Source organism: Amblyraja radiata, chromosome 14, assembly GCF_010909765.2.
Source record: "Amblyraja radiata isolate CabotCenter1 chromosome 14, sAmbRad1.1.pri, whole genome shotgun sequence".
NCBI lineage: Eukaryota > Metazoa > Chordata > Chondrichthyes > Rajiformes > Rajidae > Amblyraja > Amblyraja radiata.
In genome coordinates, this window is record NC_045969.1 from 17,807,393 (window position 1) to 17,830,986 (window position 23,594).

The 23,594-nt window shown below is 44.1% G+C and overlaps 1 protein-coding gene across 9 annotated transcripts in view; it reads right to left on the reverse strand.

Annotated features, from left to right (window-relative positions):
* st3gal6 (ST3 beta-galactoside alpha-2,3-sialyltransferase 6) overlaps nucleotides 1-23,594 on the reverse strand; it is a 74,383-nt gene that overhangs the window by 12,260 nt on the left and 38,529 nt on the right. For 5 of the 9 annotated variants that reach the window (XR_004413966.1, XR_004413964.1, XR_004413965.1 and 2 more), the window contains 4 exons: nucleotides 19,593-19,698; nucleotides 6,130-6,242; nucleotides 3,180-3,243; nucleotides 1,734-1,829 (listed from right to left, as the gene is read on the reverse strand). Coding sequence is in view for 3 of the 9 variants with exons in the window: in XM_033032653.1 (XP_032888544.1) it covers nucleotides 1,734-1,829; nucleotides 3,180-3,243; nucleotides 6,130-6,242; nucleotides 19,593-19,698 (379 nt within the window). In the remaining 6 variants the exon portion in view is untranslated. Of the gene's footprint in view, nucleotides 1-1,733; nucleotides 1,830-3,179; nucleotides 3,244-6,129; nucleotides 6,243-10,798; nucleotides 10,874-19,592; nucleotides 19,699-23,594 lie in introns of all 9 variants that reach the window. The other 4 variants (XR_004413963.1, XR_004413961.1, XR_004413962.1 and 1 more) reach the window with 1 other exon arrangement.

Here is a 23,594-nt window from a genome sequence, read left to right on the forward strand (position 1 = left end):
CACTGTATATGCAGCATCACAAATTGTATGATGCAAAACATCACCATTGTTGTACATCCAATGGCTTCTAAGCACATCCAACATGACGATATAATTTAACATAGCTACTGCGTTTTCAGATATGTTCATGAGTTCATGTTCATATGTTCATTTCTCATATACAGAATTATTATGCATCTTGTAGAATGATTGCACCATGGGATATATCTACCTCATGTCCTTTGCTCAATTATACAAACTTCTCAAACCAGTGTGGCTATAACCTTGATATTGTCCACAACCCTCACATGTGTTTATATGCCAAAATTGCTATCTCTACTTAAGGACAATACTCACCTTCATTTCAATTCTTGCAATATACTAAAATCCAAATGTGTCTCCCTCACTAATGATTAATTCCGATAGCACACAACAAAACCTTTTAATTGTGCCTCGGTACACGTGACAATAAACTAAACCACCTCTGAGAAACAGCAAATATTTCAGAATTATCATGCTTTTCAGAGTCTGAATCACCTCCTAAAGGGCCTGCCCCACTTGGACGACCTAATCCACGAGTTTAGAAGACCCTAGATGAGTTGAAAGAAATGTCAAGGTCGTGTTGACTCGCTAAAGTAAAAGAGCTCCTACGACTATGTCTACAACCTCCTACGACTATGTCTGCGCCCTCCTACGACTATGTCTGCGACCTCCTACGACCCCCGCGACCTCAGTCCGCCACACCCAAGACCAACTACGACTAGCTACGAGTGGAAAAAAAATCACATGATAAAATGTCATGTTTGCATTTTTTTTCTCCCAGTTACCGACCCACGACTACCATCACGACCTAATACGACCTACTTACGAGTAAAAAGTATCAATTTTTTCCATGCTGACCTTTTTTTTAAGCTCGTGGACATTTTTTTTCAGGCTGGACAAAACACCGCGACCTACTTGAGGCCACGAGTACGCGGAGACCACTCACGAGCATGAGGAAGAGTTACGAAGTTACGCAGAGGTCGCCAATTAGGTTGTGAAAGTGGAACAGGGGCTTAACTATTCATTCATTTCTTCCACTAGAACTGCCCAAAACAAAATCAATTTGTTTAATTTCCTGCTCCTGGTTATTAAACTTCCCAGAGTCCCCTTTCTTTATCCATGCCTTCGGTCTCCTCTTAATTCTTCATCTCACAGAGCACCAAGCCATTCTTGGACATAAAAACAAGGTGCTATCACCTTGCAAATGCCTTTTAAGATGTTGTTCCATTAAATTTTGCATGGTACAAGAGGCACTCATGCAGAAAACTCAGTTCGTTTTCAAAAAGCATTATCAACGCACAACACAATTGCAGTTTGTACAATTGTAGACACTTCCAAAGATTGTTGATCTCAGCATTATGATTTACAGGAACCCAAAATTAACTAGAACCTCTTAAACTAAAAAAGCTATGTATTTTGTACAAAAAGGATAACAATTAAAATGCTGAAAGTCAGCAATGTTCCCAAGGATAACAGGAATACGTGCAATTAGTAAAATTGGGATATGCACCTTGAAAAGAATAAGTAATTTTTGGAGCATTGGGAATTGTATTTATACTATTAGAAAACAATATCATCTAGCATAGTGTACTTTTAAATAGCTGTACTTTTAAATGAGAAATCTGATTATTAAGCTTGAGAACAAAATCCAGTGGCGTCAATTAAACTAAGCAATTTGTTACATATGGCAATGTTTAACCAAACAAAAGTACCTGATGACAATATCGTAGGAGTTTATTTTTTTCCCCAAGGTCCTATTTCGAAGTACTGCCCCATTGCCAATGACAATACAACGCAGACAAGATAAGCTATTAAAGAAAGGAAAGCGGCATTAAAAACTACATTTCTGGTGTAGAAACAAGGAACTGCAGTTGCACGCTTACAAAAAAGACAAAGTGCCGGAGTAACTCAGTTGTACAAAAAAGAAAAACACAGAATGATTGATTAACTCAGCAGTCTGAATAAGGACCAGATCTGAAACGTCACCTATCCATGTTCTCCAGGAATGCTGCCTGACCCGCAGAGTTACTCCAGCACTTTCTTTCAGGTTGATTCCAGTGGTGGTAGGTTACATGGGGAGGGAGAATGCATAATACATCTGGTTGGGATATTTAAAACCAAGGGACATGGTAAATAAAATAAAACATTAGCCATTCGTGATTAAGATGAATAGAATTTTTTCTCACACAGCATATGAGATATTAAAACATTTCTGTCCAAAAGGGCTGTGGAGGCTCAGTTACCGAGGGCATTCACGAACAATGATCAAATTGGTATCAAGCTAAAAGATCAGCAATCAATTTATTGAACAGTAACAGTAAAACAAGTACAGGGAGCAGAATGACCATGGCTTTTACTTTTTAATGTTCTAGTGCTACTCTGCCACCACCTCTTCCTATTCTTCCATTCCCCCAACTACACACCCCTAACTCCCATGAAGGGACCTCTACCCTTTTCCACATCAGAATGGCAACATTCTGTTGACTGCTGGTCCCCCGTGGCCAAACACAAGACCCGGCAGACCACGGCCTACAGGGGGCCTTGTTGAGCCAGCCCCTGCTCGGAGAATCCAGCACACTGCAGCCTGGAAGGGGGAATCTGCTGAACTGACCCGTGCTCATACCCCGAAGATGAGAGACTGGTGAGCAGCAAGGCCAATTGGGAGAGCAGAGGGAACCAAGGTCCGGTCTACTGCGCCCTCGAGTTCAGTTGCGGGAGGCGCATCCAGGGAACAAAGGTGGATGGGGGAGGAGAGGCTTGTGGGTTCAATGGTCGATCCAAATGTCCAAGGAAGGAGACAGTTGGAGGCCTGCAGCAGTCTTGGGCTTGCCCGGAATTGGCATCACTCATAATACCTAGAGCGTGGACTGGACTCCGAAATTGGTGCCAAAACAAGGCACCTCTTGCATACAGGATGGGTAGACTATTTCTGTATTATTTGCTAATCCGGGATGTGCTTGGGTACGGCAAAATTCTACTGGGGCTGTTTGTAAGAAAATAATTTCACAGTGCATTTGCACTTCACACATTTGACAATAAAAGCACCATTGAACCACATTATTATTTGATATGATTACAATTTTTATCTATATATAATCTGAAGTTAAATTGGAAACAATGTCATCAAAATAAAAGTTACACAGTGCAAGTTCACCCACTTCTTCAACTGATGTGGAAGATCACAGGTCTCCAAATTTTCAAGAATTGTTTTGAAATATCTTTCTAGAAAACAAATAAAGGAAAAATGACGTCAAAAAATTGGAAGAAGCATTCAGCCTTCAGTGTGCTGCCTTAGGTCACCCAAGGCATCCTCAAGCAAGGCCAGCAACAATGAAATTAAATGCAGCAGAATATAAAAAGGAGATAGAAGTACAGGTGCACAACCTTTTATCCGAAGATCCAAATAACGAAAACCTCCGAATAGCGGCCATTTTTTCGGTCCTTGAAGAAAGGTCCTTGAAAACGTTCACCGAGGGCGGCCCGCAGAGGTGACAACGGAACCTCCGGTCGGTCCTCGAAGAAAGGGGAACTAAATCCCCATTCATAAAAGAGAAGGTGAGGGAATATTGCGCGGGAGGGTTAATAATTGACAATATGCTGCTGCCTGCCCGCTGAGTTAAAAAGTTCCCACGGTAGACTCACGATACACAGTGTTTCGTGAGTCTTGCGTAGGAACTTTTTAACTCAGCGGGGCAGGCAGCAGCAGATTGCCGCTCGCTTCAGTTTCACCCCACCTACACCCCTCTGCTTCCCGGCCATGTGTGTGACCCCTTCCCTCCCCTCTCCAGCTCCCCGCCCATTGCACCGGCGCGGGGGCTTTGCACTGTCTTCACGTCGGCGATTGCAGCAGGACCGTGCCAGTCACCGGAGACGTCAGGACCAACGGGACACCGACCCCCAGGCCCACTGCAAGCACGGAGATCCCAGAGACCCACAGCCAGCAGCAGCCCAGCCCCGTTCCAACTCCAGAGGAAAACTGCAAACTGGCCGGAGACATCAGGACCACCAGAAACCGTTCCCCGAGCTGCGCCCCCTCATCGGGACACCGACCCCCAGGCCCACTGCAAGCACGGAGATCCCAGAGACCCACAGCCAACAGCAGCCCAGCCCAGCCCCGCTCCAACTACAGAGGAACCTGGGTTGCGGATGACAGGGCGCAGCTCGGGGCGTCGTAGGGGCCCATCGGGGAGCGGGTTCCTGTTGGTCTTGACGTCTCCGGCCACCTGCCATCCTCCGGGAACCGTACCGCCCTTGCAGGAGTGTGGGATTGTTTGCAGTTGCAGAGGGAGGGGGCAAGGGCGGTACAGTTTCCAGTCTCAGCTCCAGTCCAGGGGGGTGACCGGAGACGTCAGGACCAACGGGACACCGACCCCCAGGCCCACTGCAAGCACGGAGATCCCAGAGACCCACAGCCAGCAGCAACTCCAGCCCAGCCCCACTCCAACTCCAGAGGAACACGTAGGGGCAGAAGCTGATGGTGTGCAAGGTACGTCTTGTTCTTGGGGTGGTGGATGAGGGGGCGCAGCTCGGGCTGTGGGCAAACTGCCACTTGTCTCAGTAGCGGCCCATCGGGGAGCGGATTCCTCTGGAGTTGGGGGGAGGGGGGTATTGTGCTGTTTGATCGCCCCCTGCTATCCCAGGGAGACACAGCGGCTTTTTAGACTGGTGGGCAATCACTTCCAAAGTTCTGCCCACACAGTCAGTACACCTCTCCTACACTGCATTTCATACAAACATTTATTCTGCAAGAAAAAACTACATTGAAGACTCAAACTCGCGACCGAGTTTACTGCCGGGATCAAGGCGCAAACTCGCGACCTTGCGGATATGAGCCGAGCACTCTACCACTGAGCCAGCCATTAAAATCTACGCTAAAAAATTTCCATTCCGAAGACCGACAAATTCTGAATTACGAAAAGTGTCTGGTCCCAAGGCTTTCGGATAAAAGGTTGTGCACCTGTATATCTATTTAGTAAACCAAAGTAATCTGATGAACATTAGTGCTATATTTCTCCACAGACACAACAATGTTAACTTGAGCACCAATGATAAAGTTTAGCTCCAACCTATACACGGTTTTAGTGTTCTATGATTTCATTTTTTTTTGTTCTAAACATCATGTTATCTTTGTAACAATATACCACAATTATGTTGGGCTATGTTTTGTTCCACCTGTGCAATGTTATGCATTTTCTATGCAATATTTTAGCATCTGCAGTTCCTTGTGTCTCCAATTTTCAAATATTTATAGCTTTTCTAATTGTGTAGGCGGCGCGACCGACGTTGCAGCGGCCACTGCAGTCCGTCTGTCTTTTTTTTTTTTTGGTCCCATTGAATGTAGTTTGTTGTGGTTTTTATATTGTTTTTAGCTGTGTATATGTGGAGGGCGGGGGGGGGGGGGGGGGAGAGAAACTTTTAATCTCTTCCCTGTACGGGTGACCTGACCTTTTCCCTGTCGGGTCTCCATTGTCGTTGAGGCCTAGCACCGTGGAGCGGCCTCCAACCGGAACGACCTGGGGGCTCAAGTCACGGAGCCTGCGGACTTACTATCGTGGGGCTGGCCGGCTTCGGAGCGTGGAGAGCTGTGGTGACGCGCGGCTGTGACCCGACTCCGGAGCTCGGAGGCTCCAGCCGCAGGTCCGGTGGACGGTGACATCGGGAGCTCGCGGGTCCCTGGTGGGAGACCGCTTTTTGGAGCTCCCGCAACGGCGACTTCTCCTGCCCGAGTTGAAGATGACCCGGAGCGGGGCCTTATATCGCCCGGTGCGGCTTTAACGGCCGCGGGACTTGCCATCGCCCGCCGGGGGCTTTAACATCGGGAGAAGAATGGAACACAGGGGAGAGACAAGACTTTGTCTTCCATCAAAGTGAGGAGGAGATTCACTGTAACAGATGTTTGTGTAAATTGTGTTGGTTGTGTGTCTTGGTTCTTTTCTTGTTGTATGACTGCAGAAACAAAATTTCGTTTGAACTTCATTTGAGGTTCAAATGACAATAAATAATTGTATAATTGTCAAAGTTGACAATCTGTGGCCTGTACCAATCTTGTTTTTCCCTCTCAAAACAAATGACAGAACTATAACAGTGATCTATGTCTCTCAATATTACCTGTGCTCAATGTCCCAAACGGCAGGGTTTCTGGCTTGGCCAACGCATTTGCTGGCCAACTTTTGTGTCCGATGTCTGAAGAACACAAGAATGGGTTCTTGCTTTCAGATTTACTGAAACAAAAACAAAAAATAATCAAACAACTAAACCTTGTTAGTTTTCCATTTATACCATCATTTAGGCTCAGCAAGAACAAAATAAAACACACACAATGCAACGATAGAAGAACAGCAGCTTTCTGGGCAATAAGAAAATCATACTTCACTTAGAAAGCAAAATGTAAAAACGCATGCAAATCTACTAATCTCCTGGAAAATTATAAGTGATTACATTCCAATCCCAATGCCTCAACAGTTCTTATTTACCCACATAACTGCCAAAATGTATTCATAATTATCAGTTGCAGCCGATTGCTTTTGTATTTAACACAAATATATAGAGTCCAGCGAGGAATCACGCAGATCAGCAATTTCTTAGATCAGCAGATCAGCTCTTAGGGCTAACGGAATCAAGGGATATGGGGAAAAAGCAGGAACGGGGTACTGATTTTGGATGATCAGCCATGATCATATTAAATGGCAGTGCTGACCCATAGGGCCGAATGGCCTAGTCCTGCACCTATTTTATATATATGTATACTGGACCAAGTGGGGGGAGGGGGAGGGAGAGAGAGGGGGGGGAGAAGGGGGGAGAGAGATGAGGGGAAAGAGAGGGGGGGAAGGGGGGAGAGAGGAGGGGAAGAGAGAGAGGGGAGAGAGGGGGGGGGGGGGGGGGGGGGAAGGGGATATGGGGGTATATATATTATACACACATGGCCCTCTCAGCATATGACAATCCCACCATCCCGGGAATTAACCTTGTGAACCTACGCTGCACTCCCTCAATGTCCTTCCTCAAATTTGGAGACCAAAACTGCACACAATACTCCAGGTGTGGTCTCACTAGGGCCCTGGACAACTGCAGAAGGACCTCTTTGCTCCTACACTGAACTCCTCCTGTTATGAAGGCCAACATGCTATTCGCTTTCTTCACTGCCTGCTGTACCTGCATGCTTACTTTCATTGACTGATGAACAAGGACTCCCAGATCGCATTGTACTTCCCCTTTACCCCAATTTGACACAATTTAGATAATAATCTTCCTTCCTGTTTTTGCTACCAAAGAAAGACCAGGGGCAAGGAGAGTTTCTCCATTGTTTCAATGAAGGAGAGTAGTGCAGACTAGATACAATTAAACTTTGGTTTATTAAAAAAAACGTACATTTTAAAACTAAAATAAATCTATAATAGTTTAAATGATTAAGGAAGAACTGCAGATGCTGGAAAAATCGAAGGTAGACAAAAATGCTGGAGAAACTCAGAGGATGAGTTTTTCTGAAGAAGGGTCGCGACCCGAAACTTCACTTATTCCTTTGATCTATTGCTGCCTCACCCGCTGAGTTTCTCCAGCATTTTTGTCTATAATAGTTTAAATGTCAGAAGCATTCATTTAGCTTAGAAAATGAGATTGAGTTTGCCCCATGTCAAAAACTTCAGATACTTTATGTAATGCTTCTACTCCACCCTCTCCTTCCCCTCCCCCATTCCATGTGATGCCTTTCAAGGAAAGGACTGTTGATGGGAATGACATTCCCCTCACGTTCAACAACACGTTAAATCAAGGCACTTTTTTTCCCCCTTATGGGTTAGCAGTAACTGCTGGAAGACCACACTGAATGTAATTTCTTGGTACACAAATAAGCATGAATGCAAAGGATCAAACATTTCCTATTATATGAAATGTAGCCTCAAGAATAGAAAACACAGATTAAGAGTAAACAGGACCGCCATTATCTACACATTCCCTTCCAATTCACACAACTCATGGCTTGAAAATATCTTGCCATTCGTGCACCGTCACCTGGAATTACAATTCTGTTGCTATGAAAGGATATGCAGATATTTACAAAAGATGATATTAAATTCTGCTATTGATATTAAATTGGACAACGTTTATGGCAATTCCTATACACAATGCCGAGAACCTTCACAATGGCAAAGATAAAAATCAAGATTTTCGTTTCCAAGTGTAATTTCACTGCGAAGCAATATTGAAAATATATTTTAATGAATAGCTTGGTGTGTATAAGGATTTCAATTACAAAACAGGTTTTTAAAAGAAGAAACAGCAAAAGCTCATTTTCATTAGATGAAGATTTAGTATCACAAAATTATGGTCAGCATAATCTCTAGTTGAATGAAAGCAGATGGGCAAGGGAAATAAAAAAATCCAGTTAGTAGAAACAAAGAATGACATTTAAAGAACAAGCCAAGTTTGGAAAAGATAGAAAGCGAAGAAAATTAAAGGAAATTATATGGAAACAAGATTGGAGTTGTAGTTCCAGCTGTGTATGAGTGTGAATGAGAAAAGAAAGTGAATAACAGATAGGCCTAGTACCTATGTTTAGAGAACATTAGAGAACTAATCATAAAAGCCAAGCGACAGAAATACAGGGGTGACACTGGCACAGCGGTAGAATTGCTGCCTTTGCACCAGAGACCTGGGTTTGATTCGGGTGCTGCCTGCACAGAGATTGTACTTTCTCCCTCTCACCTCAAGGATTTTCTCTGAGTGCCCCGGTTTCCTCCTGCATTCCGTATATGTGCAGGTATTTAGGTTAATTGACTTCTGTAAATTGTCTCCAGTGCGTAGAATCGAACTAGTGCATCGGGGAGGCACGCTGGGTCTCTAAAACCAAAAACTCAAGTACAGATTTTTGGTACTTTTCATGGATGTTAGCAAGCTACAACTATATGACAATTTCTTCAAAGCACAATGTACACCAGGAAAGCTCTAGATTGCTGTTATGTTTATGGGGTAAGGGAAGAATCCAATATCAATGTCCCACACAACAGGGTTTCCAATGTTTGGTTGCTAAGTATCAATTCCTGCTGCTAGGTATAGCAAGTACAACGCGATACCCCATTCATTATCCAGTCCATAGTTAACCTTGTCCAATGGTAACAGATAGTCTTCACTTCCTTGCACAGATCGCATCAAGTGGCAGCTCCTGAAAGAAGGCGGCTCAAAATGCCGTACAAATCATATTTTTTGCAGAATCTCTCTTCTGAAACCACAGGTTTAAGCAGGCCAGGTCCCATTGGTAAATTATATACAAAACATGGCTTTAAAATAAAAAGTGTGTCCCAAGGGACGGCACGGTGATGCAGCACCAGGGACCAGAGTTCGATCCTGACTACGGGTGCTTGTCCACCCGGTGGCGCCATACAATGGCAGCTTCGCCAACAGTCTGTCTTGTCCTTTTCTTTCTTTGTTGTTTTTAGTATGTTGTTAAATGTATGTTTTCGTATATCTTTATGTGGGGGGTGGGGTTGGGGGAAACCTTTTAAAATGCTCGACGGAGATACGATTATTTTCCGTATCATATCTCCGTCCACGCTGCGGCCTAACATCGAGGAGCTGATGGCCTCTTGCTGGCGATCGACTTTGGGAGCTCCAACCGCTGGAGCCTGCGGACTCAACACTGTGGAGCTTGTGGTCCCTTGGTTAGGGACCGACTTCGGGAGCTCCAATGGCGGGAGCCTGCAGACTTAACTGTGGAGCTTGTGGTCCCTTGGTTAGGTACCGACTTCGGGAGCTCCAACAGCAGGAGCTTCGATCGCCCCGATCTCGGGAGCTTCGATCACCCCGACGCGGGAGTTTCGATCGCCGGCTGTGGGAGCTTCGATTGCCCCAACTGCAGATGGTTCGACTGCCCCGTCCGTGGGAGAATAAGAAGGAAATAAGATAAGACTTTATTGCCTTCCATCACAGTGAGGAATGTGAGGGAGCCGCTTTAGTAGATGTTTAACTTTTATGTAATTGTGCATCTTGTTGCTTTTTTCTAGTATGACTGTATGGCAAATCAAATTTGACTGTACCTTAAATGGTACACGTGACAATAAAGGACCATTGAATCATTGCCTCTACAGAGTTTGTACATTCTACACCTCTTATGTAAACCTGAAGATAGAGATTCCCCATCTTAGATACAAAGCTCTCAATCTTTAGCTCAAAAATCATCCTTTTCTTAATCTAATATTTGGAAATAAGCAAAGGGTTTTATAACTTCTGTTTTTTTTTAAGGTAAAGCTTAAAGGATGGTTTATTTTCAATCACTCCATTACTCAGGCTACAGTATAACTAATAATTAGAACTATTTGGAAATCCTGATAGTTCAGTATCTCACTCAGGAGAAATTGTTAAATTAAAATGCGTCAGGAAATGATCACAATGAATCAGCCATGATCACAATGAATGGTGGTGCTGGCTCAAACGGCCGAATGGCCTCCGCTGGCACCTATTTCCTATGTTTCTATGAAATGAATAGAAATTGCATTCAATATGTGGAAACTTTGCTGATGGAACCAAAGTCCCAATGTGTCAGATTATCGCATTTTGGTGTATTATTTTTGAATCAATTCCCAGTCAATAGCAAGTCCATTGCTCTTGAATGATCGATCAAAAATCAGTCCTTTTCCTTTACACACTTCCATGCAATTAGCATTCATTCTACTATGTTGTTGCATGCTCCGATTTGAAAATCTAGAATATTACTTCTCCGAAGACATGCGTATTCAATGATTTTAATCATTTAAAAAAAAATATGTGGGCTACTTAGACGACTTACGTTGCTTCAACATCCTCTGTCTTCTTCACTCCAGCAAACGGCAGAAGCAAGGCGAAATTCCTACCGTAAACACCACTAGGAAATAAGGTTTGCAACATGAGTGATGCAGAAACATGACACTCATGCACCATCCATAAAAGTAACACCCTTTCCGCTGTAGATTTAACAAAAAAAAAAAAAAGATAGACAATGCTTGTACCCATTTATGTAGGATGGAATTGCAGATGCTGGTTTAAACCGAAGATAGACACAAAAAGCTGGTGTAACAGGCAGCATCTCAGGAGAGAAGGAATGGGTGATGTTTCGGGACGATACCCTTCTTCAAACTAGTCAGGGGGAAAGAGAGATATAGACGATGTAGAGAGATAAACAATAAATGAAACCTATGCAAAAAAACTAACAATGATAAAGGAAACGGGCCATTGTTAGCTGTGTTAGCAAACGGGAAGCTGGTGCGACTTAGGTGGGGGGGGGGGGGGGGAGATGGAGAGAGGGAATGCTGTGGTTATTTGAAGTTAGAGAAATCAATAGTCATACCACCAAGCTGCCCAAGCGAAATACGAGGTGCTGTTCCTCCAATTTGCATTTAGCCTCACTCTGACAATGGAGGAGACCTAGGACAGAAAGGTCAGTGTGGGAATGAGAAGAAGAATTAAAGTGTTTTGCAACTGGGAAATCAGGTAGGTCCAGGCGGTCTGAACGAAGGTGTTCTGCGAAACGATTGCTCAGTCTGCGTTTTGTCTAGCCGATGTAAAGAGTCCACATATTGAACAACGTAGTTGAGGTTGGAGGAGGTGCAAGTGAACCTCTGCCTAACCTGAAAGGACTGTTGGGGTCCCTGGACACAGTCGAGGAAGGAGGTATAGCGACAGGTGTTGCATCTCCTGCGGTTGCAGGGGAAGGGATGAGTTAACCAGGGAGTTGCCGAGAGAATGGTCTCTGCAGAGGGCGGAGAGGGGTGGAGATGGAAAGATGTGACTAATGTCAGGATTCCATTGGAGGTGGTGAAAATGTTGGAGGATTATGTGTTGCATGCGACAGCTGATGTGGTAAAAGTTAAAGACTTGGGGGACTCTTTCTCTGTTGCCACTAGGGGGAGGGGGAGCAAGGGCGGAGCTGCAGGGTACCGTGGAGACATGAGTGAGGGTCTCATCTATGATGGGAGGGGAACCCTGTTCCCTAAAGAATGAGGATATCTCGGATGTCGTGGTATGGAACACATTATCTTTGGCGCAGATGCGGTGCAGACAGAGGAATTGGGAGATGGGGACAGTCTCTGCAGGAAGCAGGGTGGGAAGAAGTGGAGTTGAGATAATTATCTCGCAGACATTTATCTTCTTTACAGGGACAATAGCACTGTAACAGGCAAAATATAAAGTGCTTTTTGTTTACTAGATCTATTCCAAAAGAGAAATCATATTTTAATCTCCTGCCTCCTGTTACATGGTGAATTTACACCCGATAAATCTATTTATTGCCTCCCCTAACATCCTTAAGTTCCACTTTGTTGGCCTATTTTCCCATCGTGCTTTCCCAGTGCACAAGCTCTAGGGTTAAACATATTACAATCTGTTTTTTAAAATAATTTTCACAATTTTCTACATCAATTTCCTTTTGTGTAAACCAGCATCTGCGGTGCCTTGTTTCTACATTATCTTTTGCAAGTTACAGAAGTAATTGCACATGCATGCACAGATCATGAGTTTAAAAGGGATAAAATCTCATGGTTCAGCAGCTAAAGTATTCAAGAGACAATTGTTCCATCGAATACCGTGCAGCTTATTTTTATGATGCTATGTTCATGATTTGCCTTAAAAGCCATGGTCTTTGGTACAAATAGTACCAAAGATGTCTAAACTATAGCAAAATGAGAAAAACTATGCATAGTTTTCATGTGTAGGAAGGAACTGCAGATGCTGGTTTAAACCAAAAAAAGACACAAATGCTTGAGTAACTCAGAGGTATAGGGCAGCATCTCTGGAGAGAAGGAATGGGTGATGTTTTGGGTCGAGTCCTTTCTTCAGACTGACCCTTCTTTCAATTCTCCATTCCTTCTCTCCAGGGATCTGCCTGTCCCGCTGAGTTACTCCAGCGTTTTGTGTCTATTAATAGTTTCATTCTCCACTCAACACCATTCCGAGCTATATCTTTGACCTTCACTCTTGCTCCAATGATAACCAATTGAGCTCCAGGAGCAGCATCCTACCTTTCAAGTCATCCAAGGAGGGGATAGACAAATCTGAGGAATTAAAGGTCTATGTGAAAAGTGGAACAGAAGAGGAGTCAATACCCTAGGAGAATCAGCATCAACAAACACATCAAATGGCACTACAGGATTCACTATAGGGGACAGGCAGCCTATTCCTGCTCCTTTTTCTTGTGTCACTTTACTGCTATCAGAACTTAATATTTAATTTAACAATTTCAGGTAACTATTTTCTCCTCACCCCAAAGTAGTGCTCACAATTAGTTTCACATTTTTTTTTACACTTTGGTTTATCAAAGTAGCCATTAATTGGATGGTCTTGATCATCAATCTACCGCATTGGAGATCTTCAAACTACCTTTAATCAGGCTTTAGTGTTCTTTAGTCTGCATTAAACATGTTTCCATTTATCCCGTATCTGTAAACTGTGGACAGCTTGATTGTAAACATTTATGGTCTTTTCCCTGACTGGATAGCACGCAACAAGACAGCTTTCCACTCTATCTTGGCACACGTGGCAATAATAATAAAACTAAAATTAAACTCTGGGCTGCACCCTATCACAGAAGGACATTCCTTATGTTCTCTGCCCCCCTCTATTTAAAATCTAGTTGACTTCTGGAGATGCAAGATACATCAGATAGGCGAGGTGAGAGGAATGGTGGGCAGATATGGTCAGGTGGAGGGACTTGGAGACGGAAGCCAGAAGATAAGTGCTATCAGATATAGTTTAAACTATATGTTTGACATTTAAGTTTGGAGTCAAAACCTTGGGCTTAATGGAAGAGAAAGCATTTGCAATCTTGGGCAAATGAGGGGGGGGGGGGGGAGGGGGTGGAAGGGAATAGGAAAGTAGACCTCCCACACCTGGTTCCATCAGCTCATCCCCCACTCGCCTCTACACTTGGGTTTGTTCTCCCTTGGCCTGCCCTCCATCACCTGTTCATCATCCCGGACTCGAATAGTCAACATTCCTCTTCCTACTCGTGCTACCTGATCTGCCTAGTGCTGTAATTTTCTATTTTTGAATTAACATTAATAGTTGTGAAGTTGTCTAGGGACAGTGTGGTACCAAGATGGATACATCACTACGGACCGTGGAAGAAGGGGGGGGGGGGGGGGGGGGGGGGGGGGGGGAGAAGGCAGGTGGGGGGGTGGAGGGAAAGAAGGAAAAAGAGTGTTTCTAGAAGTTACCCAAAATGAGAGAACCCAACGTTCATACCACTGGGTTGTAAGCAATCCAAGCGAAATACAAGGTGCTGTTCCTCCAATTTGCATGTGGCTCGAGTCTGGCAATGGAGGAGGCCCAATACAGAAAGGTTAGTGTGGGAATGGGAAGGGGGGGTTATTAAGGTTAGCAACCAAGAGATCCAGTAGATCTTGGTGGACCAAACATAGGTGTTCAGTGAAACAATCGCCAAAACTACGCTTTGTACTGCCAATGCACAGGAGCCCACAACAGGAACACTGGCTGAAGTTGGAGGAGGTGCATGTGAACCTCTGTCTCACCTCGAAGGACTGTTGGGGTTCTTGGCTGGAGTCAAGGGAGGAGGTATAAGGACAGGTGTTGCAGGGGAAAGTATCTGGGGACAGGGTGGTTTGGCTGGGAAGGAATAAGTGGACCAATGAGTTACAGAAGGCAGAAAGCAGTGGGGATGGAAAGTTGCGATTAGTGTTGGGATTATGTTGGTGACAGAAATGTCGAATGATGTGTTGGATAGGGAGGCTAGTGGGGTGAAAGATGAAGACCAGGGGAATACTGTCCTAGTATCGTCTGGGGAGAGAGGGAGCAAGAGCAGAACTACGGAACATAGAAGAGCCACATGTGCGGGAACCATCATGTATCTGTACACTGTAAATAGCTCGATTGTAATCATGTATTGTCTTTCTGCTGGCTGGATAGCACGCAACAAAAGCATTTCACTGTAACTCAGCACACGTGACAAACAAAACAGAACTCAGATAAAAGGAGGTATACCACGTTCACTGAGAAAGTGAACCATTAACCAGGTTCAGGAATAGCTGCTTCCCCACAGCCATCAGGCTATTAAACCTGGCTCGGACAAAACTCTGATTATTAATAACCCATTTTCTGTTATTTGCACTTTATCAGTTTATTTATTCATGTGTGTATATATTTATATTATGGTATATGGACACACTTATCTGTTTTGTAGTAAATGCCTACTATGTTCTGTGTGCTGAAGCAAAGCAAGAATTTCATTGTCCTATAGGGTGATTTCACGAAAGGTCACTGGAGCGTAGATCCGCACCTACGTGACCGAAAATTTTAACTGGGGGACAAGCGTCACTTCCGGTACATGTTAGTGAATGGGAAAACACGCACTTTCACACCCGTTAAAAACATCGAAAACAGCCAGGTTTTGAGCTGCAATTAACTGTGCCAGTCGGGGTGACCGTGAGGCACAGCTACCTAAATTTACAGTAAAAAAAAAAAAGATAGAAACTAAGGTAAATACAAGAGGGAGCTGAAGGGGCAAAATAAGCGGAAGTTGATAGCGGACATTTTTAGTGGAGATTTAAAGATCCAAAATATCGGGAATTATCGCGTTTGCTCGCTGCATTTCATCAAAAGTAAGGCATTATTGGCTTTGTTATCTTTATTCATTTGTTAGATGAAAAGTATTAATAGTTAGAAATCCTTCAGTAAAATTGCAAAATCGCCCATGGTTCTCGGGTGGGTTTTAACATGCAAAATGAACACGCTTCTGAAGCTACATTCACCATTTAAATATCCGTGAATCATAAATGCGTCTTGAAATAAATTTTACTCAGATGCAAGCTAAGGAATGGTATAATTGTCAGCTGTTCATTTGACAAAATCAGGACATTTTATTATTAGCCAAAAAATGTCCTGATTTTTATATACCATTCCTTAGCTTGCATCTGAGTAAAATTTATTTCAAGACGCATTTATGATTCACGGATATTTAAATGGTGAATGTAGCTTCAGAAGCGTGTTCATTTTGCATGTTAAAACCCACCCGAGAACCATGGGCGATTTTGCAATTTTACTGAAGGATTTCCAACTTTTAATACTTTTCATCTAACAAATGAATAAAGATAACAGCCAATAATGCCTTACTTTTGATGAAATGCAGCGAGCAAACGCGATAATTCCCGATATTTTGGATCTTTAAATCTCCACGAAAAATGTCTGCTATCAACTTCCGCTTATTTTGCCCCTTCAGCTCCCTCTGGTATTTACCTTAGTTTCTATCTTTTTTTTTAAACTGTAAATTTAGGTAGCTGTGCCTCACGGTCACCCCGACTGGCACAGTTAATTGCAGCTCAAAACCTGGCCGTTTTCGATGTTTTTAATGGGTGTGAAAGTGCGTGTTTTCCCATTCACTAACATGTACCGGAAGTGACGCTTGTCCCCCAGTTAAAATTTTCGGTCACGTGGATGCGGATCTACGCTCCAGTGACCTTTCGTGAAATCACCCTATACAGGGACACATGACAATAAACTCACTTGAACTTGAAAGTATAATGACAACATCTGCAGTTCTTTCTTTTTATATACTTTCTCATCACGTAGATATACACCAAAGTTAAAACGCAAACAGCACATTACATAAAAATACAGCAATGTGTAGGGCGGTTGCAAGAAATCCAAACAAATAGTCAAAGCCCAAGAATACAGCAAAAGGTGGATTTTGAGACAATGTTTAAAAGGAGCAGAAGCAAAAATCAAGAAGCAGGAAGTAGTCTCACAAGACAGCACCTTGTTGATAATGGAAAGTAAATATTTGCCCTTTAAATCAGGGTAATGGTTTAATCTCTTGATTTATTCAAAGGAATGTGTTAATCACACCATGGAGAAAGACTAACCACATTAGAATTAGATTCCTTTATTGTCATCCAGACCTTTCGGTCTGAACGAAATTATGTTGCCTGCAGTCATACACAGAACCAATAAAAACAAAATGTACAATAAACACAAATTAAACATCCACCACAGTGAGTTCACCAAGCACATCCTCACTGTGATGGAGGCAAAGTCTTAGTCTCCGTCTCTTCCCTCCTTGTTCTCCCTCTGCGCTGAGGCGATCGATCCAGGCCGGAGATGCCGCCCTCCAGTCCAGTGGACCTCCGTGGTGATGTCGCCGCCGCCGAAAGCCAGAACGCTGTCTCCGCTCCGAGACGGCCCGCCACAGCATCAGCTCCGAGCAGCCGCCCCAGCTCCAGGCCGCCGCCCCAGCTCCGGGTCCCGCAGTCTCCGCTCCGGGCCACCGCTCCAGCTCCGGGTCCTGCAGTCTCCGCTCCGGGCCGCCGCCCCAGCTCCGGGTCCCGCAGTCTCCGCTCCGGGCCGCCGCCCCAGCTCCGGGTCCCGCAGTCTCCACTCCGGGCCGCCGCCCCAGCACCGGTTCCCGCAGTCTCCGCTCCGGGCCCCGCTGCATCAGCTCCAGGCCGCCGCCGAAAGCCAGGACGCCGCACCAGCAAGTCGGGCCACCGCTGCCTCAGCCCCGAAGACGGCCAGCCTCTCGTTGGTGAGTCCTGGCTGGCTCTGCCTCCGGAGCCTCGGGGTCAGTCGCAGGCTGGAGGCCGCCAGCTCCGCCGTTAGGCCTCAGCGCAGACGGAGGCAGAGAAGAGGGATACGACATGAAAAAGTTGCATTCCCCCGAAGGAAGAGACAGAGAACATGTCCCCCCCCCCCCCCCCCCCCAACACAATCCAACAAACTAAAACTTAACCAAAACAAGACAAAACATTTTTTTTTGCCATTAACATAACTGGACCAGAAAGTCCAATTACAACATACAAGGGCTCTGTGATACCATCCCTCCAAGAAGTGAAATAACATTAGAAGAGGATGTGCAATCCAATGCGTCACCTATTATAGGTAAGCAAGCTGCAACTGCTAACAACACAAACCGCGACAGTTCATTAGGAGAGCACACTGATCCATACACCAACCACCTGAGATCCATACAGTGAAATACAGAGGTAGAATTACCATTGAACATTAACTGCAAAGGTCTCTAGTCTCTCTGGCTCTTCACACTGTCCTGACTCACCTGGAAAGACAGGGCACGTACGTGAGGATGCCCTTCATAGACTATAGCTCTGCCTTCAATACGGTCATCCCCACCAAGCTCACCACCAAGCTCACCGATATGCGATTGGATCCTGAATTTTCTGACGGAACGACCGCAGGCAGTGAGACTGGGCCCGCACCTGTCCTCCACTATCACCCTGAGCACCGGCACACCACAGGGCTGTGTACTGAGCCCCATGCTCTACTCTCTCTTCACACAAGACTGTGTTCCTGCATTCGACACCAACACCATCGTCAAGTTTGCAGACGACACAACTGTGATCGGGCTGATCACCAACGGTGATGAAATACAGAGTGGAGGTGCAGAACCCGGCGGACTGGTGCTCACGTAACAACTTGTCACTAAACACCTCCAAGATTAAGGAGCTGATTATCGACTTCAGGAGGTCACAGAATGGGGAATACGCCCCAATCTCCATCTACGGGGACAGTGTGGAGAGAGTATCCAGCTTTAAGTTTCTGGGCACTCACATCTCAGAGGACCTCACATGGTCCAACAACACTGCTGCGCTGGTCAAGAAGGCACAGCAACGACTGTTGTTACTGAGAACATTGAAAAAGACTGGTCTGCCCCAATAGCTGCTGACAACCTTCTACCGCTGCACGACAGAGCATCCTAACGTATGGCATCTCTGTGTGGTATCTCAGCAGCACGGAGGCGGAGAGGAGAGCTCTTCAGTGCGTCGTCCACAGAGCGCAGAAGATTATTGGGACACCGCTACCAGCCTTGGAGGGCATCTACCACACACGGTGCCTCAGGAAGGCTGTCAGCATCCATAAAGACTCCTCACACCCTTGTAATGGACTGTTCGAACTACTTCCTTCCGGCAGACGTTACAAGGCCTTCTACGCCCGCACCTCCAGACTCAGGAACAGCTTAATTCCCAGAGCTATAGCGGCTCTGAACTGGCCCTGCTGAGTGCCCCCCACCCCCATGGACTGTCTCCCTCGGATGGTCACGTCGCACAGACACATCTGCACTTTAGTCTGTTTTGACTGTTTTACTGTTTGAATGTTATTTTTACAAACCATATTCTTGGGGTATCTAAATCTAAATTATATTAGTTATTTAAGTTATGACATCGGATGGAAGCTGCATACCAAATCTCGTTGCACTTATGTGCAATGACAATAAAAGTTATTATAATAATAATTATTATTATTAAGAATTGAGAGCAGCATATCGTCCAAAAAATCTCATGGTACATTTCTGAATATATGGCCTCGGGAATTTTCTCCAAGTAGAAATTTCTGGTTACTTCAATGGCATAAGATTATTGAATTAAGAATGTTATTTTTAAAAACATGTTTCGAAGTATGAATTACTCTTGCAAAATATTATCAAATTACTTACCACTGCAACAATGGTTTAGTATAGAGGGTTAGGACATAGAAATATGAAAAGATGCAGTCCAAACGTACACACATTTAAAATTCAGCAGTACTCCATATAGCACAACCAAACATTATAAATAATATTGATAGGTCACAATAAAACAACATACCTACGGAATTGAATTTTCTCATTAATTAAGTAATAGGTGGAGCCTAGAATCACCAGCAACACCACCGACAACTTGAGATATCGCCGCCTCTTCATACTGCCAAGGACTGAAAAAAAAAAAAAAGAAGAATACTAATTTGTGAAGAACTTACTTGAAAAACCCATACTCCAATCCAATTTAATCAAAACACTATAAAAAGGTTTAAAATTAGTTAAATTAATGCATAGCACGCTCAAAGTGTCTTGACCTGCACTATGAGAAGATATGCTTCCTCTCCAGCAGGGCAAAGGTTTAGAAAATGTGTTCTATTGTTGATATCCTCAACACAGCTACACGGAAGCAGTGAGATGAAATGAGTCACAGATTATATGAACGAAACAGCAGTTGTCAACTGCAAAAAAATTGTTGGAGGAACTCAGGCACCATCTGTGGAGGAAAGTAGACAGATGAGTCAGGACCCTTCTTTAGACTTGTCAACTTGTGGTTTAACAGTAAAGGGCCTGTCCCATTTACACGACCTTCACAGGCGACTGTTAGCACCGAAATTGGTTCGCCGAAATTTTCAACATGTTGAAATTCAGCGATGACCAGAAAGATGCCACGACAGAGGGAGTTAGATGTGGCCCTTGTGGCTAAGGGGATCAGAGGGTATGGAGAGAAGGCAGGTACGGGATACTGAGTTGGATGATCAGCCATGATCATATTGAATGGCGGTGCAGGCTCGAAGGGCCGAATGGCCTACTCCTGCACCTAATTTCTATGTTTCTATGTTTCTATGACTCTTTGGAGACCTCTCACGACCATAGGAAACCTCTCATGACCATATAGGCGACCCATGGCGACATGTGGAAAATTTTGGCGCCCTATCACGAGTGCCGGCAGTCGCCTGTAAAGGTTGTGTAAGTGGGACAGGCCGTTAAGTTAGCAGATTTTCTTTCTCAAAAAGTGATTTCAATAAAGTGATTCCCAGATGGCTCAAACATTTGATCAATCACCATAAACTGCCTAATTAAATTTATAGTAGACAAAAAATGCTGGAAAAACTCAGCAGGTGAGGCAGCATCTATGGAGAAAAGGAGTAGTTGACGTTTCGGGTCGAGACCCTTCTTCAGACTGATGTCGGGGGGTGGGGGGAAAGAAAGGAAGAGGCGGAGACAGAAGGCTATGTGGGAGAGCTGGGATGGGGGAGGAGAAGGAGGGAGAAAGCAAGGACTACCTGGATGGGAAGATGGGAAGATGTGGCCAGTGGTGGGATCTTGCTGGAGGTGGTGAAAATTCTTAGCTGCTCGTAATGCTAACGGCAGGTACTCGGGAAACGCGGTAAGCTCATGAAGTTTTTTTCAACATGTTGAAAAATGTCCACGAGAGCCCCGAGTACCAACGAGCGGCTATTACCGTAATTCTCCGAGTTCGAATTAGGGGAAACTCGGGATAACTCTTGAATTACCTCGTACAGTGGGACAGGCCCTTTATTCAGTGGGTTAGGTAGAATCTCTGGAGAAAAAGGATGTGATATTTTGGGTCGAGACCCTTCTCCAGCCAAATATATCCAAAGTATCCAATTAATTTGTTCTTTATTAAGGTGCTTAGGTGTGAGAAAACAATTGGCGATTAAGGAAGTTAGGACACTCCAACTTCTGGCAAGAAAGCCAAATACAAAACTAAGAGCTTTAAATATACAGCTTAAATATCTAATTTGCAGAGGCTAATAGCATTTGTGACAAAACAAACAAAAAAAATCTGTAAATAGGCGAGAGATAGAGAGGAAAGAGTTAATATTTCTGGTGAAAGCAGATAGATTTGAAGTACAGGAAAAGTGCAAATGAATCACAAGCCACAGTCCGAGTGGGACAAAGGGAATGATCCAGGATTAAGAATGGGGATTAATGTTCTGGAACTTTAGAGTACTGCAACCTTCAAGCACAATGGGTGGTCCTATATTCTGAAGTTTAGCTGAAATGGAAAGATCCTGCAAAGCTGTGGCGCTCAAATGGCAATCATTATGTCCTCAGTTTGGCATTACTGTGGTGCCTTACTAACGTTTTATGGTATGAAGATTGTTTCAGGATTTCAAAGCCGTACACCCTCTCCTTTGATAACTTAGAAACAAATTCATGTTATGATCTGAATTTGGCATCCAGCTCGTGGTTGGTGGTCAGTTTCCATCTCCCAATAATAATGCAAATTCATTTCTAATCCAACAGAGTAGAGTTTTCCAAACAGAAGGACATACTGTATTCTTAAATGACAAAGTAGTTTTGTGTAACCCTTTTATTTTCTTATACAAAAAGATGAATTTAACCAAAAAACAAACAGTCTGTAAAACATACCTTCATATTTAGGCATAGTCTTTGTCTAACATGAAACAATATACCATTCTATAGTGAAGTGAATTTTGATAGCTACAAATTATTTGGTCAATTGAAATTCTTTGCAGGAGAGAATTTGATTGTTTCCAAGTTCCAGGTTCAGCTTTTTAAAGCAACCATTATCCAAACACTGAACAATATCCATTCTTGTACAAAGAGGAATAGCAAAGCATAATGCCCGCCTTTTCCATGACAAAACTGGTACAGGGTCACAATCTGCTCTCTTGGTTTTATTACACTACATTAAATAAAAAAAATACGTAAATAGAATCACCATTGGAAACAGCTATATTGAAACAGGAACTGGAGTTAGCAAATTAACCGCATAACTCTTTCCTGTTTGCAAAAAGAAAATTCCAGGTCATTTCCACCCTCTTCCTGTGAATAAATGTTCTAACTTTACTCCTGAAGGTCTGACTCGAGCTCTGAAATCTGGCTGGCAGTCCTGGGCCTTTCACCGAACAGAAATAGTTTATATCTCACTATCTCAGTTCCGCTTAAAACTTTGATAAATTCCCACTCTTCCCCCCACCTAAAACATTTAGCTTCCAGGTTATACATAACATGTTTCTTTAAGCCTTTTTGTGGTTTAAACGTTTCAAAGCAGCCATTATCCAAAAACTGAACAATATCCATTCTTGTACACCATTTTACTCCCATAGATTTTAACCTTTCAAATTGAAGGAAAGAAAGAGCAACTAAATATTTCATGTCTGATGTGAATTGCATCACTTCCATTTGTAATGAATTAGTTCAGTTGATTCTGTTTCCATTGCCATTTCCATTTATATCTAGAGCAAGCTTCCTCACACAACATTCTATATTCATAAGCTTATCAAGATGATGGCAAGTATTTGTGGCCCAATAGACATTCTACTGGATCTCCACTGGTCACTTTTCTACCAATGAAAGAATTTCCATTATTCCTGCCCTCTGCCTTCCGCCAGTCATCTAATTCATTAACCAGATTAACAACTTATTTTTCACTGCACTTAAAACTTTGGTAATTCATTATGAGGGACATTGTATCTTCTGGAACGCAGTATCAAATAATATTCTTTTGACTTTACTTTATAGATACAGCATAGGAACAGCAGGGCTCGAAATTAACAGTTGCCCGGGTGCCAATGACCAAAGTGCCGCAGGGCAACCTAAATGGCGAGTCCTTTTGCCCGGTTTGGCAACTTGGTTTATACCAAAGATAGACACAAAAAACTGGAGTAACTCCGCGGGTCCGGCAACATCTCTGGAGAAAAGGAACGTGACGTTTTGTGTCGGCGACGGTTGTGGGAAAGATGCTAAGTGTGGCGTGACGTAAGGTCGGAGCGAATGTCGGGCCCCGCACAGCAGCAGCAGCAGCGGCTCCACCTCCTCCCGCACCCCGCCACGCCCGGCCTGTTAGCGGCCGCTGCTGCCACTCCGCCAACGGCGCTTTCACTTGGAGGAGATAGGTGTCGGTCATAGGCGGAAGTAGAGTAGGGGTGGGTGATTGGAGGAGGGAGACGAGCCAAAACACTCTCGGCAACCCTGCACCACAGCCAGGACCGATCCCGGTCTCCGGCGCTGCAATCGCTGCCGAACCGCCACTGTGTGAGTGAGAGAATGTGTGTGTGAGTGTATGTGTGTGTTTTTA